The sequence below is a fragment of the Drosophila takahashii genome, chromosome 2L (assembly GCF_030179915.1).
Source record: "Drosophila takahashii strain IR98-3 E-12201 chromosome 2L, DtakHiC1v2, whole genome shotgun sequence".
In the NCBI taxonomy this organism is placed as follows: domain Eukaryota; kingdom Metazoa; phylum Arthropoda; class Insecta; order Diptera; family Drosophilidae; genus Drosophila; species Drosophila takahashii.
In genome coordinates, this window is record NC_091678.1 from 10,602,878 (window position 1) to 10,618,898 (window position 16,021).

The 16,021-nt window shown below is 39.8% G+C and overlaps 1 protein-coding gene across 3 annotated transcripts in view; it reads left to right on the forward strand.

Annotated features, from left to right (window-relative positions):
- wb (wing blister) overlaps positions 1-16,021 on the forward strand; it is a 73,091-nt gene that overhangs the window by 36,001 nt on the left and 21,069 nt on the right. Inside the window, exons 1-2 of one of the 3 annotated variants that reach the window (XM_017147383.3) lie at positions 5,133-5,877; positions 13,613-14,718. The exons of the other annotated variants lie outside the window; for them this stretch is intronic. Coding sequence (XP_017002872.2) covers positions 13,755-14,718 — 964 coding nt within the window. The 5' untranslated portion in view covers positions 5,133-5,877; positions 13,613-13,754. Of the gene's footprint in view, positions 1-5,132; positions 5,878-13,612; positions 14,719-16,021 lie in introns of those variants that run through there. 3 annotated transcript variants of the gene reach the window in all.

Here is a 16,021-nt window from a genome sequence, read left to right on the forward strand (position 1 = left end):
CCAACGGAAATTGTTGTTTGCTTAATAAAAGTAAATTGCAATTAAACAAAATTGCTAATTTCAATGATGACAGGCGCCATAAATTGCTGGCCGTTTGGGCGGAATATTGTTACAAGATGGTAATGGATGCAGATAAAGGTGGATAGAGGAGTTTTCACGATTAACAGTTGTCGATTTCGGGAACTTTAAGTAGGCAATTTTAAAAACGTTTTGCATTTATAGTATTTTAATTTACAAGTTGGCTTTAAAAACGATCATATTTATGATCTTTTGTTCAGATGGTCGTTTTCTTTAAACAGATACGCGTTTTTATAATACATCAAAATAATAAATAATGTAATATATTTTGGGTCGTTTCTCGTCCGCATGTCAAAGTTGAAGTTGGCTTTAAAATTTGAGTTTCATAAGGCTTTCAAATTTTAACACTACTATAATTTAATGCCAGTTACATTTAATGGAAGCTTTAAACTCTGATTTCCCATAGAATTTCAAGGTTTAAAGCCTACTTTAAATTTAACAAAGCGACGAAAGCGAATACCACATAAATTTACCTATTTATCTATTCAATTTCTGACAATTTTTCGGCCACGATAAACTTTCGCCCATAGCAACACGTTCCCTCACTACTTAAAACAAAGATTTTGCCGCCAATTTAAGCAAGTTGAAAAAATCAATTAAAATCAAGACGACAGCTGCCGTCGCACCAAAAAAAAAACACATAAGAGAACCGCAACAAGCAAAGCCAACATTTGGCCAACGTCAAAATTTAATGCATTTGCACTTGACACGCAAAGGAAGTTGCAACAGTTGCAACGGCGGCGATGCAACAGTTGCAGCCACCAAAAAAACTTGCCCCTGGCCAAAAACACATTGGCTAAAAATACAAAAAAATAATAAAAGGAAAAAGCTGGCTGTGGAAACAAGATCAAAAGGTCGAAGATTGCGCTAACCCGAGGACGCCCACTTTTTCGCACGCTCCACGCCGGATACGCGGATACGTGTCCATAGATAAACATGGTAGATGTGAGCCCGGGTGTAATCTATAAAGGTGCCTGGCTGGGCCTGCGGATGAGGTATCCAACAAAGAGATATCCTAGGGGACGAACAACCTCGGAGTTAGAAATTGAAAAACATTTAGAGCCGCTGGTGAAATTCTATCATCAACAGGCGCTTTGGGTTAGGAGCGAATGAAAATTCGAAGGAAAAAGGAGGGATTAGCAGTTAGGGTATATAAAACTAACAGGAGATGCAAGCTAAAAACAGGGCTGTCGAGTGATATTCTGGAAAAAAAGGGGAAATGTTTAGTTTAAATTTATATTATTTTCTTTTGGTATAAAAATATATATAAACTTGGGTTTTTTAAAATCCCTTTTAATCTTGAGTTTTTTAAGAGTTTTGCCTTGAATTTTGAAATGTATGACTTACTCGAAGACTTTTTCAATTACTTTAAAATCATATATTCAGAACACATAATTTAAGACCAATTTAATAAATTATTTGGGGATAATATAATAATAAACATTAGAATGTTCTTTCAAGCAGGAACTGCACCCATATAATATTTGTTAGCAACACCTGACAACCCTGGTGAAAGCCGTGCGTAGCGGCCCATTCAACTGGCGTATCTTCTTGGACAGGCCAAAGCCAAAACAACCAATAAATAGTATCAATCACAAATGATCGCAAACGAGGAGGCCTCGACTGCACCCAGCGGCACTCAGCTGGCCAAACTTGCAGCTGTCTGTGGCCAAGGAACCTTCCTTACCTCCTCCCAACCTCCGATCTCGGCGATCTTGGGCTTAGCACAACAAATAATGATTCATGCGAGAAAAGTAGCGGCAGGAACAGGTTCCAAAGTTTGGAGAAAATACGTGACTGGAGGAGAGAGAAAGGGTTAGGAGACCTTGCACTGAGAGCCGGCTCCTCCGATTCTCCCCGATTCCAATCCAATCCCATCCGATCCTTTTGCGGCACATGTGCATTGCAAGCGGCGACTCCAGCGGCATTATGGTTCAATAGGTCAACGATGCGTTGAATGACGACCGAGAGGACTCCGAGAATGGGAGGCCGTTAAAGAAAAGATCATTGCATGAAAAATTACGGTAAGGCACGTCAATCGTCAAACCGATCTCCCAAACGAGCCATGTAATGGACATGGACCTCGAGAACGAGAGTTCTTCTCCTGGAGAGGAGCAGGAGCAGGAGATGGAGCAGGAGTAACTGGAACGTATTCCAAACTCCATAACCGATTGCGATCGCAACAAATCAGAGAAAAGTTGTCTTAAGCGCGACTCGCGTCCGTTCTTCTCCAATAAGCAATGTGAAATGAGAAATGTGTGTGTCGGTCGGGACCACCAAGGGGAATTTGGGAGACGAGATCGACGGGATGGGGATGAGGATGGGGATGGGGGTTCGGTTCGCAGTTTGTCAAAAAGATGTTGGCGTTTTGATAATTTGCTGCACAGCTTAGAAGTTTGTGTGTAGGATTTCCTGTTTACGACCAAAGTATTTTCTCCATTTTCCTTGTTTTTTTATAGCTTTTCTTTCACTCTTTTCGCGGGACCGCAACCAATCTGCGGCTGATTTAAATCTTTGCATTTACTCTTTGTTACCTTGCAGTTGGAGGTTTATGAGATATGAACGTAGGGGGTATGTCAGATTTTATTTAAAAATTTACTACGCCTGACTTTGACATTTCTGGCGTAAAATCGCTTAAGTGATTTCCTCGTTAGCTTTGCGATCAGATGGGATTGGGTTAGGTTTTTATGGCAAATATAATCCAATTTAAGTATTTGAATGTTAGACACTTGCCTCTTACTGACTTCATCCAGTTTTATTTAACCTCTTTATAAATAAGAACCATAGCTTAACTCTAATATAAAGTGTGTACTCATTCATACTAATTATCAAAAATGGTATATTTTGTAGATTCAAGTACTTCAGAAATTATTTAATTTAATATAGTTTAGAAATAATGATTAGTTTATTTAATTTAAAAATTTTTTATCAATGTTCGGGATTTCACTCCAAGCAAGCATATTTTTAATCCAACCATTTGACCTTGTTTCTACTTCACCCCAATCAGTGGCCATGATTTCAGAAGTGCATGCAACCTATTTATAAGCATTTCTTATGCGCTTTAATTGTTTCAATTGTAATTTTGGTCGGCTGCCGATAAGATCAACAAAGTGCTTTATTTTCGGCTGCACTTCGGCACGTGTTGCTATGTAGACCAGACCCCAATAATATCTGGTTCCAGAGATCAACTCCCCCACCGAAAACCACTTCTGGATTCGTTGAAAACACACCCCAAACAATGCAGACCCAGCGAGTGTGGGGTCTCATGGGCGCTTTTTTGCATACGTAATTCCCATAACATAGATGCCTAATTAAGTTTTTCATGCTTTGTCCATAACAATTCGGCGGAAAAGAAATCACTGAAATGTTAAGACTATCAGGCTCTTTATTATGCGACACTCGTCCGATTATGGGCCATAATTCAGAGCAAGTTTTTTTGAATTTTTCCAGTATTTCGGTTTTTGACACTTTTATAGCTCACTTAGGCGGAGCCTAACTAATTGGTGACAAAAAGGTTACGAAACCCGAAGAGCGATCCACATGTGAACCACTTTGGCGCTGTGATAGTTTTGCTCTTTAAAATGCTTGGCACGTTTCCAAGACGATTTGCTATATTGGAAAAAGTAGCCGAGCATCAGGAAAAGAAGAAGCAGAAGAAAGGAAAGAAAAATGAATTTTCCCGCTGCTCTCTGCACACAGAATGCGGACACACGCAGTGGACTCGAAGTTGGACTTGAACCGGCTGCATTTTTATTATTTTTTTGCCTCTATTTTTTATATATTTTTTGCGTCGGCAATTAAAATATTGACAGTTGTGCTCATAGAGAGGAATAATAAGTTTTGTGTGTTAGATTTCGCATGCATAAATGCTTATGGCCAACCCCCTGTGGTTGGTTTTTGGCCTGGCCAGAAACGAAAGGTTAACGCGACATGTTCATGTGACAATGTCAGCAAAACTGCCGGCACATTCTGTCTGGTGTTCAGTCCGTCTGAAGTCCCGACTGTCCAGTCTGAAGCGCATAAATAACTGCGTTTGTGACATGGAATGTTCGTTTCGACCAAGTGTAAAAGGCCCAGTCGTAGGCCAGATAGATCTCACTGCCCGCCGGTCTGGCCATGTCTGGTGCGGATTGCCGGAGTATCTCAGCCACCACTGCTGCACTGCTGCTGCTGGTAGCAAGGTGCGGTGCCCATATGCAGACAACCCAAAAGCTATTTGTAGCTAGTGGCTCACTGGCTGATTATGGAAAAATTGCTAGATGTTTTCCTTGAGTCGGTTTCTTGTTAGAGTTTTTGCAGCCTCTCGTCTTTGGATCTTCTTCACTTCACTTCACTTCACTTCTTTTACTTTTCTCCATTGCATCACAGAGATGAAGAAGCTACTTTTGAAGAATTTAGTGGGCAGCAGTCGGATACATAATATTTTTTGTAGGTAAGAAATGGCATTTGGTTAAGATCACAGGGGATTATAGGTTGCCAAGGGAAATTAGTTTGGAAAGACTTATAAATTCTTTTGAGGGTTCAAAAATGTTTATAATACTACCCTTTAGATTTGTTATTTAAAAGTAAGGATCCTTGTTGTTTTTAGATCAGCAATTACTATAACATTGTTTAAATGTTTAAAATCTAAGCCTCTTTTAAAGCCCCATACTATTTTTCTTGCAACAAATGTTGCTAGACATCAGCAACATTCCTCGGATCTAGCAACATGATCAAATACCTATTTTCGTTAATCCCCACATCGGAATGATCTTAATCCAAACTTATAAAAGATCAACAATTATAAATATGTATTAAAATATATAAAATTCTAATATTTTGGAGACCTAGTTATTTAATAGCACATAGTTCAAATATAATACTGTTAACAGGTGGAATATCCAGAGCTCCAAAGAGCATACCCGGCTAAGAGAATTAAAAGGGAGTATGTCTGGCGAAGAGAATGTAAGGCGCACGAAGACCGTTCGTTCGGTCGGGTTTCTCAACCGAGCGCCAAGAAAAGACCCCAACATCGCGATGGAAACTCGAAAAGTCGAATCAGTTGCAATGGGACGACGCGCGCGTTTGGATTCATGGAAATCGGCGGCGATCGCGATCGTGGGAAATTGTTAAATCCCCAGTGCAGAAAATAAGTCCGAGGAAAAGACTTTTTTCTTTGTATTCTGTATTTTTCGGATTTTCTGTGTGTGTTGTGTGCTTGCACTTCTGAGGAAATGGCAAAAAGGAGAAAAATCGAATCAGCAGTAAAATGTTGACATTGATTTTCGTGAATTTCGATTGATTTCTACCGGTTTGCCGCGCACCCCTCTTCTCAGCACGTTTGGAAAATCGGAAAGAGCCGGGCCAAAACCAACAACAACAAACTGGGAGTTGGCTCTGAGAGCGATTGGACGGATTGATTGCTTGATTGATCTATTTTTGCACTTGATTTGCGACGCACGCGCCGTGAACGCGACGTGACTGGCGCTTCACTCCACCTGAAGTTGAAGTTGCACTCGAAGTTGGAGTCCGTGTGCCCCACCTCGATTCGCCTTTTGTCGGGGGCAATTATGTTGATTTGTGCACCGCGCATCGTCGATTCCCCAATGTTGATAACGAAAAATTTGCAATGCAAAGAAAGAAAATTGATTTGATGATCGCCCATCTTGGCGCGATATCGCTTGATCGTGACACGCCCACTATTTGATTATAGCTAAAGTGTATGTGGTTTAAAAAAAAGGTGATCATTACGCAAAGAAAAGTATAAGAATTTATTCAAGTGCCAATGAAAGTAAATAAAATGTGAAAATACCTAAGAAGGTGAATAACAGTGAAAGAAAATTAAAATGATCTACTAAGTTGCAATATTTTGGGATGGAAAGCATAGAATAAAAATATCATTGGAACTAAAAATTTTTTAGTTATTTTTATCTCGAAATTAAGGTATTTTTATGGAACTTCTTTTGAAGGTTCAAGTTTTCGATTTAGGGTTGCCCAACGCTTCATCTTGTTATATTCGACGCCTTTGAGTTTATGGATTTACATATGTAATTACCATTGGGCTTAGTTTTAATAACCAGCTAGGCTAAAGAGACACCTTAAATGAGCAAAGACGCAGATGGCAGGCAATAAAAGCCGCTTAATTAAATGTACAAAATCAGTGAGTGGAGCGCTAATAGCCGAAATGATTACGCAAAGCCACAAAGAGACCCATAACTCATTAGCCGACGCCCCAGAGGTCCATATTTTCATATTCGTTGGTAGCCCAAGTGATGATTGGACTGGGACATCATGATGATTAATGGGCTGCAGTGCTGAGAGCAGTGAGCAGATTTATGGATGAACAGCGTGGACTTTCTTCTGGTTTCTGGTTCTGGGAATGCTAATAGAGTTGCAACCTGGGGCCAGGCATTTTGGCCCCCTTTTTATTTCCATTCCGTTCCCCGGAAACAGCCACAGTAGTTGCCTTTTGTCTAAGAAACTCTGTTTGCCCTGGCAGTAGATAACATTTACAAGACGCTTTTCCCTCTCAAGATGAGTTTTTCCATCAGCTCATGCGGTCTCAAAAGATACTGGTTTGTTTGTTCTATGATAAATGTGGAATGCGACTCTTCAAACATAGGCAAGCCCTATATGTCACATTTAAATGACTCTAGGTTCTATAATTGCAAAACTAACGCCCGGTTATATTTACGACCGGTGACTCAACTTCGACGGATGGGCGCGTGTTGCCAAAAAAAATAAAAACAGAACGATACAGAGAGGGGGAACCTTAATCAAAAGGCGGTAATCCAATTAAACGGCTCAGAGTCTCCCAAGACCGGCTGACCCAATTAGACCCGCTCCTCGATCGATCTGGAGGATCGTCGTCGTCATCGTCATCGCTTCGTATCGCATCGCATTGAACTTGAAAGCGGCGGCGGCGCCTGGCCATTGTTTTCTTTCCTACTCAGTCAAGAGCCACGGCAAAAACAAGTTCTTACTCCCTTAATAAAAGATCGCATCGGGTTCGATCTAACGGCCGCCCTGCAAGACTCTTGTTCGGCGTTTCAAATTGTAGATCAAAGATCAAGCAAAAACCAGAGAGAGAGAAACCACAAACGAAAAATGCTTAAATTGGCATACCAAACATACAGAAAGGCCTGCGGGAGTTCGAAGTTTGGGTACCCTATAATTTGTATCCTGAAAAGAGAAGAGAAGCGATCAAGAGTTGGGTGATGATCACTTAAGTACAATCACATATATGAGATATATGAGAATATGAGGGAGAGAGTCTTTATTATACCCGTTACTCGTAGAGTAAAAGGGTATACTAGATTCGTGCAAAAGTATGTAACAGCTAGAAGGAAGCGTTTCCGACCCCATAAAGTATATATATTATTGATCAGGATCACTAGCCGAGTCGATCTAGCCATGTCCGTCTGTCCGTCTGTCTGTCCGTCTGTCTGTCTGTCTGTCTGTCTGTCTGTCTGTCTGTCTGTCTGTCTGTCTGTATGAACGCTGAGATCTCAGAAACTACAAAAGCTAGAAGGTTGAGATTTCCAACACATATTCTTTGGCTTCCTACGCAGCGCAAGTTTATTTTAGCCGAGCGCCACGCCCCCTCTAACGCCCACAATCGCCCACTAACGATTTTAAAATGGGTCCTGCGCCCACATCTTTAAAGATTTCCGAGAAGTATAAATGCAATTTTGTTGTGTATATTTATACCTATCGAAATGTAGAAGACATTTTTCAAATCGGACCATTCATTAAAAAGTTATACGATTTATAAATTGTCAACATATATCTATCTCCCTCGCACTCCCTTTAGCTGAGTTACGATTATTAGTCGGGACACCAACCAGACACAGCGTTCGCACTCCCTTTAGCGGAGTGACGGGTATTAGATAGTCGGGACACCAACCCGACTATAGCGTTCTCTCTTGTTCGGTTTTAGGAAGCTTGGAAACTGTATAACTTGAATATATTTTTTGATCACAATTCTTTGATATAGGTTCTTGGCACCACTGTTCAAAAAACTCCTTAAAAGGCTATAAATCCCGATCGCGATTTTCTCGTTTCTCTTCAAGTGATTGCTTTAAATTCCGTGATCATATCGCACTCGAATCGATCAGAGGACCTCCTACAAAACCCAGAGCAGGCACATAAATCTTAATTGCTGATCAGTTTAGGTTATCTGACACACACACTCGCTGTATTTGTATTTGTCCTACTCGAAGATCATCTTGTGATCTCATAAAAACTGTGCATTTGGCACATTTATATTCCAGTTTTCAATTGTTTATTCAAGTGCGGTTTGAAAGTTGGCATCTGGTGGTCAGTCAGTCGGGACAAGTGCAATCAAGCTGCACAAGTGCCGTGGCATATTGACTGGGTCAGTCGATAGTGTGTAGTATGCATATGAGTGCCACTTTCTACACTCTATGGGAAAAGTCCCATGGCCCACGATGCACACGATTAATCAGATGGCTTGGATAGGCTGGCCCTCTTGGAGGCGGCAGCCACGATCACTGATTGCTATCGAAAGAGGCATAAACTGACACAAAGTCAAAGTCAAAGTTAAACAATGCAAGCGGTTTGAACTCTGGACTAGACGAACTTAGCCATCCGGCAGGCAGACTGCCAACTCTCCGATCATGCTGTGTGCGATCTTAACAATCAAGATCAATATCATGCATTTACAATGTACAAATATTGCCCTCTCTCGAGTCTCGTCGTCTGGTGGAAGACGAAGACTCTTAAACGCTGCCTTAGGGTAGAAAATGGCAAAAAACAAGTCGATGGTAATACGTCTTTGGTATAATGAAAATCAAATACTCTGGTTAAAAAAAAAATAAGATCTCTTAAATATTCGGAAACCAGATTTTTATGTTCTTTCAAATTATTAAATTAAATTACAATAATATTAAAAGTAAATGGGTTTATTATATTTAATTTAAAGACCCTTTCAAAATAATTTAAATATTTTCCGAATTTATTTACATACGTGTTGTAACCATCCATTCTCAGCACACCTACCTCAAGAGTATGCCGTTGATTATGTACAAACAATCGATTGTGTTAAAGTTAGAGGATGGAGAATGTTAAACAAATTAGCCTGAACCTAGGCCGGGCCAAGAGGAATGTGGATGAAGCAGTCATTGGCTGGCCGGAAAATGCTATAATTATGCAATTCCTCAAAGGCGCTGACGGTGGTCCCCTATCCACATCCTACTATAGTATACCTTGTATACCCGTCAACCAACTGTCTTTATCCCCACTCTCCACTTGGCTTCGACTTCGGCTTGGACCAACTCTCAGACATATAATCTGCAAACGATTCGCGATTTGGGGGCCTCAGAAATTATTGACTAGCAGTCATGGGTTGAGGCCTTCAAGTAAATTGCCGTAAATCTTTATTTGTGCAGCTACTTAAAGACCATGTCCTCCCGTTCCCCTCCCCTCAGAAAACCCCATGTATTTATTTAGCAGGAGTCGGGGGCCTTAGGCTGGGGTTAACAAGCCGCCAGCGATTAAGTCATTTCTTATGTCGGTTCATTATTTCTATTTTCCTTTTTTTCTTGCCCATTGCATGCGTAGCTACTGGGCTTGTCTACCTCCCAGTTTCGTTACCCCTCGGCCAAATGCATTGCAATTTTTCTTGGTCTAAGCCCAAAATTTAATGTTACGTGTGTGTGTGTGCGTTGGAAACCCGTTTTTCCCAGTTGATTGCCATTGCAACTTTGTTAGTGAAACATTTCGTGGCTTTTCGCATTTATCTTGACAATGAGCTGAGCGCCGGGAAAGTGTCACCCGGCTTGGCTCCTTCGAATGTGTTCTAATTAGACGTGACAATTCTACGTAATTAGGCGGCGGGTCGTCTTAACATTTGACTGATTTTCTAGAGGGTAAAACGAGAAGGCAGCAGCAAATATCGTATTTCTACACTTTATTGATTGGGTCGTTTAGTTGGATTTGATAATGGGATCTGACACTTTTGCTCCTGTATTTTATTCAATGACTGAGTTTACTTGGAAAGCAGTTAGCTGCTTAAAATATGGTATTGTCTGGATTTATTACTGAAAGGGTGAAAGGAAATGTGGTTAAAAATCTCAAAAAGGTTGTATTTCTTAGCATTTAGTTTTTTAACTTTCCTGCATTAATTTTCACATATTTTTTTTAGCTTAACGATAGAAAAGCCTTCTAAGATTTTTCACCTGCTAGCAACTCTGCTTTTATCCAGCCCCTCACATTCACATCTTCATTAAATGTAACCCACTTAGAGAATCTGTTGAACACTTCGCACATGTCCAAGTGCTCACAATTCACACCACGAAAAACCCGCCAACGAGCCAGGCCACTGGGGGAAACTCATCATTTAACGCCTTCATCTTTCGACTCCAGAAGGCAGACAGCAGAGAAAATGTGGAAAAGTGCCATGGAGTATTTGAATGTTTTCCAGAGCTCCAGAGCTCAGCCACTGGAGCAACCAACCAACCACCCGCTGACCCGTTTGATCGGACTCTCAACTGGACATGACCACATGTTGATTCGCAGATGGAAGTGGTCTTCGGTTTCGCTTCCTTTGGTGTTTGGTCTTTGGTTTTCCAATCTTTATTGCATAATTGCAATTGAATTGTTTATCGAGTTTCCATTTCGCTTTTTTCACTCCGTAAATTTGAAAATGTGTTAATGACTTAATGTAGTGCTCGCCGTGGGCTACCAGAGATCAGCAAAAATATTTACTTCATGTTCCGTCATAAACTAACCTTATGAAATATTTATTTTCCTTCACATTTTTTTTTCAGCAGAATGAGGAAATGATTAGCTAGTTTTGTTTGTTATTAATGAGCTCAAATTAAACGGGGGCTGTTTATTTCTTTTTCACAACTTTGATTGGAAAACGATGTAGGACATTCATGTGGGCATCGTGACACAGCAGGTGATTGGAGAAAGGTTTCCTAAAACTTAAAATGAGGTCATGGAAATGGGGCTAATATTGTTGAACCGATAATGAGGTTCTTTGATCAATTGATTTGCGTTCTCTGATCTATTGCTAGATCGTTTAAAGCCATTAATTGTGTTTAAAATTAAGTATATCTTTCTGAATATCTTAATTCAGTAATTAGCCTAATGAAAGCAATTATTTTGATTTATTTTGGAAACTTGTTTAGCTTTGGAATATATTGATCAAACATTTTTTAAGCTTAATCAATCGTAGAGCTAGCTAATATTTTTTTAAATTAAATGATTATTTCTTTGTATTCTTATGCTTACATTTTAATTGATGCTTGATTCCATCTTAAGCTATACACAACTTTCTTTTTGTGTATTTCCAACAAATTCCAATCCCTTCTTTTTTCCCCCGACCAAGGACCAACCCATGTCAGAGAATATTGGAGTCTTTCTGTGAGAGACAGACACCCCTGAACCATTCGAAAAACTGGTCGTGGCCCGCCCGTCAGATTCAATTAGGTCCAATTTGAGAAATAATTATATACGCACAGAGTTCTGACGTTTTTTTTGAAAAATTTTACATTAATTTGGCACTAAACTGTCAGATGTGTGGAATGCCATGGCAGTCAAATTTACGCCGAAAGGTAAACGGCCCAGGTACTCATAAAACAACGGTCCAAGAGTCGTCGAATCTTTTGAACAAGTTTTCTTCAAATTTAATTGTAATGTGAGAAATTTAAATTAGGTAGCCGAGAGGCTTCTCAAAAAATGAACAGCAACATCACAAAGCCGAAAAACAAATAAAAAGCCCAGACTCCTCTGGACAATGACTAAGAAACCTCAAAAAGCGGAAGATGCCCAAAGAAAACAAAAATTATGAAAAAATGTTGCTCTTTTTTCAGTGGGGTTTGTTCAGAAGAGTAGAAAAAAAGATCAAATAACCGAAAGCCGCTAAATTTCAAAGGAAAACAAAAACTTGTTCACTTATTTGAAATTTTGTTGCCTTTTCAACTAATTTTCCACTTGTGGATTGGATATATAAAGTGAGTTGAGTTGAGGTGGCTTTGGGTTCAATTTATGTATGAATTGTCCGTTTCGCTATTTGTCAGTCGATATTTGATTATTTACGATCCACTATTCATCAGTGGATTTCTGTCTGTGCGTCATTTGCTTTCTGGGTTGGCTTTTTATAGATCAACAATACCAAACGAAATCGCCAGGCATTTTGTTGTGTTCACAGCTTAACTTTTTTATATTTCGCTTTGAAAATTTATTACATCACGATTTCAAATTGGTTTCCTTTACTTTTGACTACATCTGTGGGTTCTTGAGTTGTCCGAATCGTTTGTAGATCTATCTGCTCGTATGCGAATTTGTTTGCAGCTGGGTTTCCTGGAAAATATTTATTTCATCTAGCGGATGCTTCAGTTCCCGGCATCACAGCATTATAGAGATCTCTTTCTCGCCGCTTCGATCCCTTTTATAATGAAGTTTTCAAATATAAGTTTATGGGATTTACCCTGCAAATTTATGTCGTTCTCTCGGCTATATTTATACCCGCTACTCGTAGAGTAAAAGGGTATATTAGATTCGTGCAAAAGTATGTAACAGGTAGAAGGAAGCGTTTCCGACCCTATAAACTATATATATTCTTGATCGGGATCACTAGCCGAGTCGATCTAGCCATGTCCGTCTGTCCGTCTGTCTGTCTGTCTGTATGAACGCTGAGATCTCGGAAACTATAAAAGCTAGAAGATTGACATTTTGCATGCAGATTCTAGGAGTTCCTACGCAGCGCAAGTTTGTTTCAAAAGGGTGCCACGCCCCCTCTAACGCCCACAATCGCTTATATACGATTTTAAAAATTTCAATATTTTGGAAAAGTAAAAATGCAGTTTTATTGTGTTTATCAATACCTATCGAAATGTAGAAGAAATTTTTTAAATCGGACCATTCGTTAAAAAGTTACGGCGGATCAAAGTTTTTCTCCATCTCTTTCGCACTCCCTTTAGCTGAGTAACGGGTATCTGATAGTCGGGGCACCCGACTATAGCGTTCTCTCTTGTTTTGTTTGGTTTAATGCTTCCTTATTTATCGAATATTTTTTGCATCAGCTTCAAGCGACCCATTTTTGCATAGAACTCCCACTGGGATTGGGCCAAAAGTTTTCAAGCTGTTTATATGTTTCTCGATCTGTACTCCCTCGAATTTACGAGCCAATAAACAGACACAAGAGAGTTCCACAAATTGTAACACGTTTGTTTAGAGTCTATGCTATTTTTGTTTGCCTTTACTAATTAGCTTGCACACAAAACATTCACACATCTGTGGATGAACTGAAACTGTGAATTATTATTTGTTTATTTACAAATTGTCAAATGTTGTTTCTTTTAAATAAACATTTATCAGCAGATGGTAAATTGGCTTTCGCAATGTAGCTGCAAAGTTTGTTTTTAAAGCATTTTATAAGTTTTTAGAACACAAACTAGGTATCAAAAAATGTGAAAAAATTTTAAAATATTTTTTAAAGAGTATATCTATGTTTTCCAAAATATTGCAATTTTTTAAAAATTAAAGGAAATCTTTCCTACAAAAAAATAAATAAATTACCTAAAAGGTTATTGTGCGAATGGAATTTTTGTTAAAAACCGTGTCGAACCACAAACGAAATGGGACACATGCCCAATAAGCTAAACTCATTGAAAATGATTAAATACTAATTTGGAAAAATCGCTCAAGCTCCGGCCAAACAAAAGAAAATGTCAGCGTCTGACAAACGAACTGTCAAAATGTCAGACGACGCGTCAATAAAGCCACGTAAATTAGAAAAACATCTGCGAGCAGCAGTAAAGCCCCGTCGCGTTATAAAAACAACAGCAACACTGCTGCACCTATGCGTCTATCTATTCTGCATAACGCAAACGCTGCAGCAACAGCAGCAACATGGACAGCCCGAGGGCAACATGCTGCAGAAACATCACCGAACCAGTGTAAATAGCAGTGTAAATATCAATATAAGCAGGCAATTCAATGAAATTATACAAACGGCAACTGCGACGGCAAGTGCAACGGCAACAGCCGGAGGATCGGGATCGAGAGCGGTGACTTTCGCATCGGTAACGGCGGCAACAACCATAACGCCAGGACGTCGAAAGCTGCGTCGCAAGTTCCAGGGGCAACAGCAACGAAATTCGACCTTGGGCAGGCGGCGAAAATTGCGATTGCATCCCTACCATCGACGCAATGCCACACATGCAACGCGAACGACGACGGTGGCAAGTGTCGCTGCCACGGCAACAACATTGATACCAAAGATGCCCCAGTATCGCACCCACCTGCACACGAGCTTCCAGCAGCAGCAGCAGCAACATGTTGCTGGTGGGCAAATTACCCAGCAGCAGCAGCAACAGCAGCAACAAGTGCATGTTGTTGCCGTAACACCGCGTCCTGGATTTGCCTTAGTGCCAGCAACCTACTATCAGCAACACCAACAGCAGCAGCAGCGCACATTGCTAGGAAACCTAACCCAGCAGCAACAGCAACAACAGCAGCAGCAACATCTCGTCATTCAGCCGGGCCAAAACATTTTGGTCTACAGCAACTTGGGCCCAATACCGCCCTGTCCGCCGGGCCTGCTTTCCGGATCGGGAATGCCGGTCTATACGCAACAGCAGCACTTTATACCGCTGCGATCCACGACGACCCCGCGCCCCAGGCAACGTGGTAAGCAAATCCTCGCGAGGCTCCGGCGATTCCTTAGCCATTTAATTGTCAGCACTCCAGTAGACTCCAGCAATAGGTGTTAATTACGCTAATAAAACTGCATTCACAGCAGTTTATGGCATTTAATGCGGCTAAATGGATGCCAAGTCCGCGACTGGCGCCTTCATCGCCTTGTCCAAGTCGTGGTCCAATAATTACCCCCAGCGGCGGTGCGCATAGAAAGCCTGCCTAATTGGTCAAAGCAATTGACTTCAATTTTGGTGAGCAGCAGCGTGATTTGAAAGGTGTCGATGAGGATTGCTATAAAATGCTATAAAGATGCAATACCAGTTTTCATTATGAGCCAAGGGAATACTTTGATTGAGTTATTTCAAATTACAACTTGAAATAAAGTCAGGACTAGACAAAAAGATTTTTTTAAGAAAAATAAGTACTGAAAGAATTGCTATAAAGAAATACAGATGTAATAAGATTGAATTTATTGCTATAAAGCAGGGACCGTAATCATTATAAGTGAAAAAATAAAAATCTCCATTTAATGATTATTTTGTAAGCGAAAAAAATATCGCTCAGAAATAATGATTATTATGTGAGCGATATTATTTCGCTTAAAAATATCACTCAAAGTGCGATTACAGCCGTTCTGTACGGAATTTTACAAACTTTTAAATTTCTGCTTGTAGGTAGAACCACGGAGCACACATCGAGTTAATAAAAGAAAGTGATTTCTTTGTATAAACTTTTTAAAACGCGGTTTTTAGTTGACAAGAGGTATGCTTAAATACAAAAAGTTGTATCAACCTTAGAACTTTATGTCATTTATTTATTAGTAAAACGACTTAACAAGATGTTATGAACTATTCCACTTAGATACAACCCGACATGTGGGCTGGGTGTTAGTGTGTTGGTCCACCGAGCTGTAAGCACGAGTTCGATTCCCACAGAAAGTTTTTTTATACAAAAAGATTTTTTTGTTTTTTTAAGCGGTTTATACAAAGAAAATTTATTTTTTTCTTAACGAAATATGTGCTTCGTGGTTCTACCTACAAGAGCACATTTAAATCTTCGTAAAATTCCGCGTAGGACGGATGCAATCCCACTTTGAGTGATATTTTTGAGCGAAATATATCGCTCACAAAATAATCATTATTTCTGAGCGATATTTTTTTTGCTTACAAAATAATCATTAAATGGAGATTTTTATTTTTTACTCAAAAAAAATAATCATTATTTTCGGTCCCTGCTATAAAGAAAAAAAAAATGCGATACCAGTTTTTATAATAAATCAAGGGAGTACTTTGAT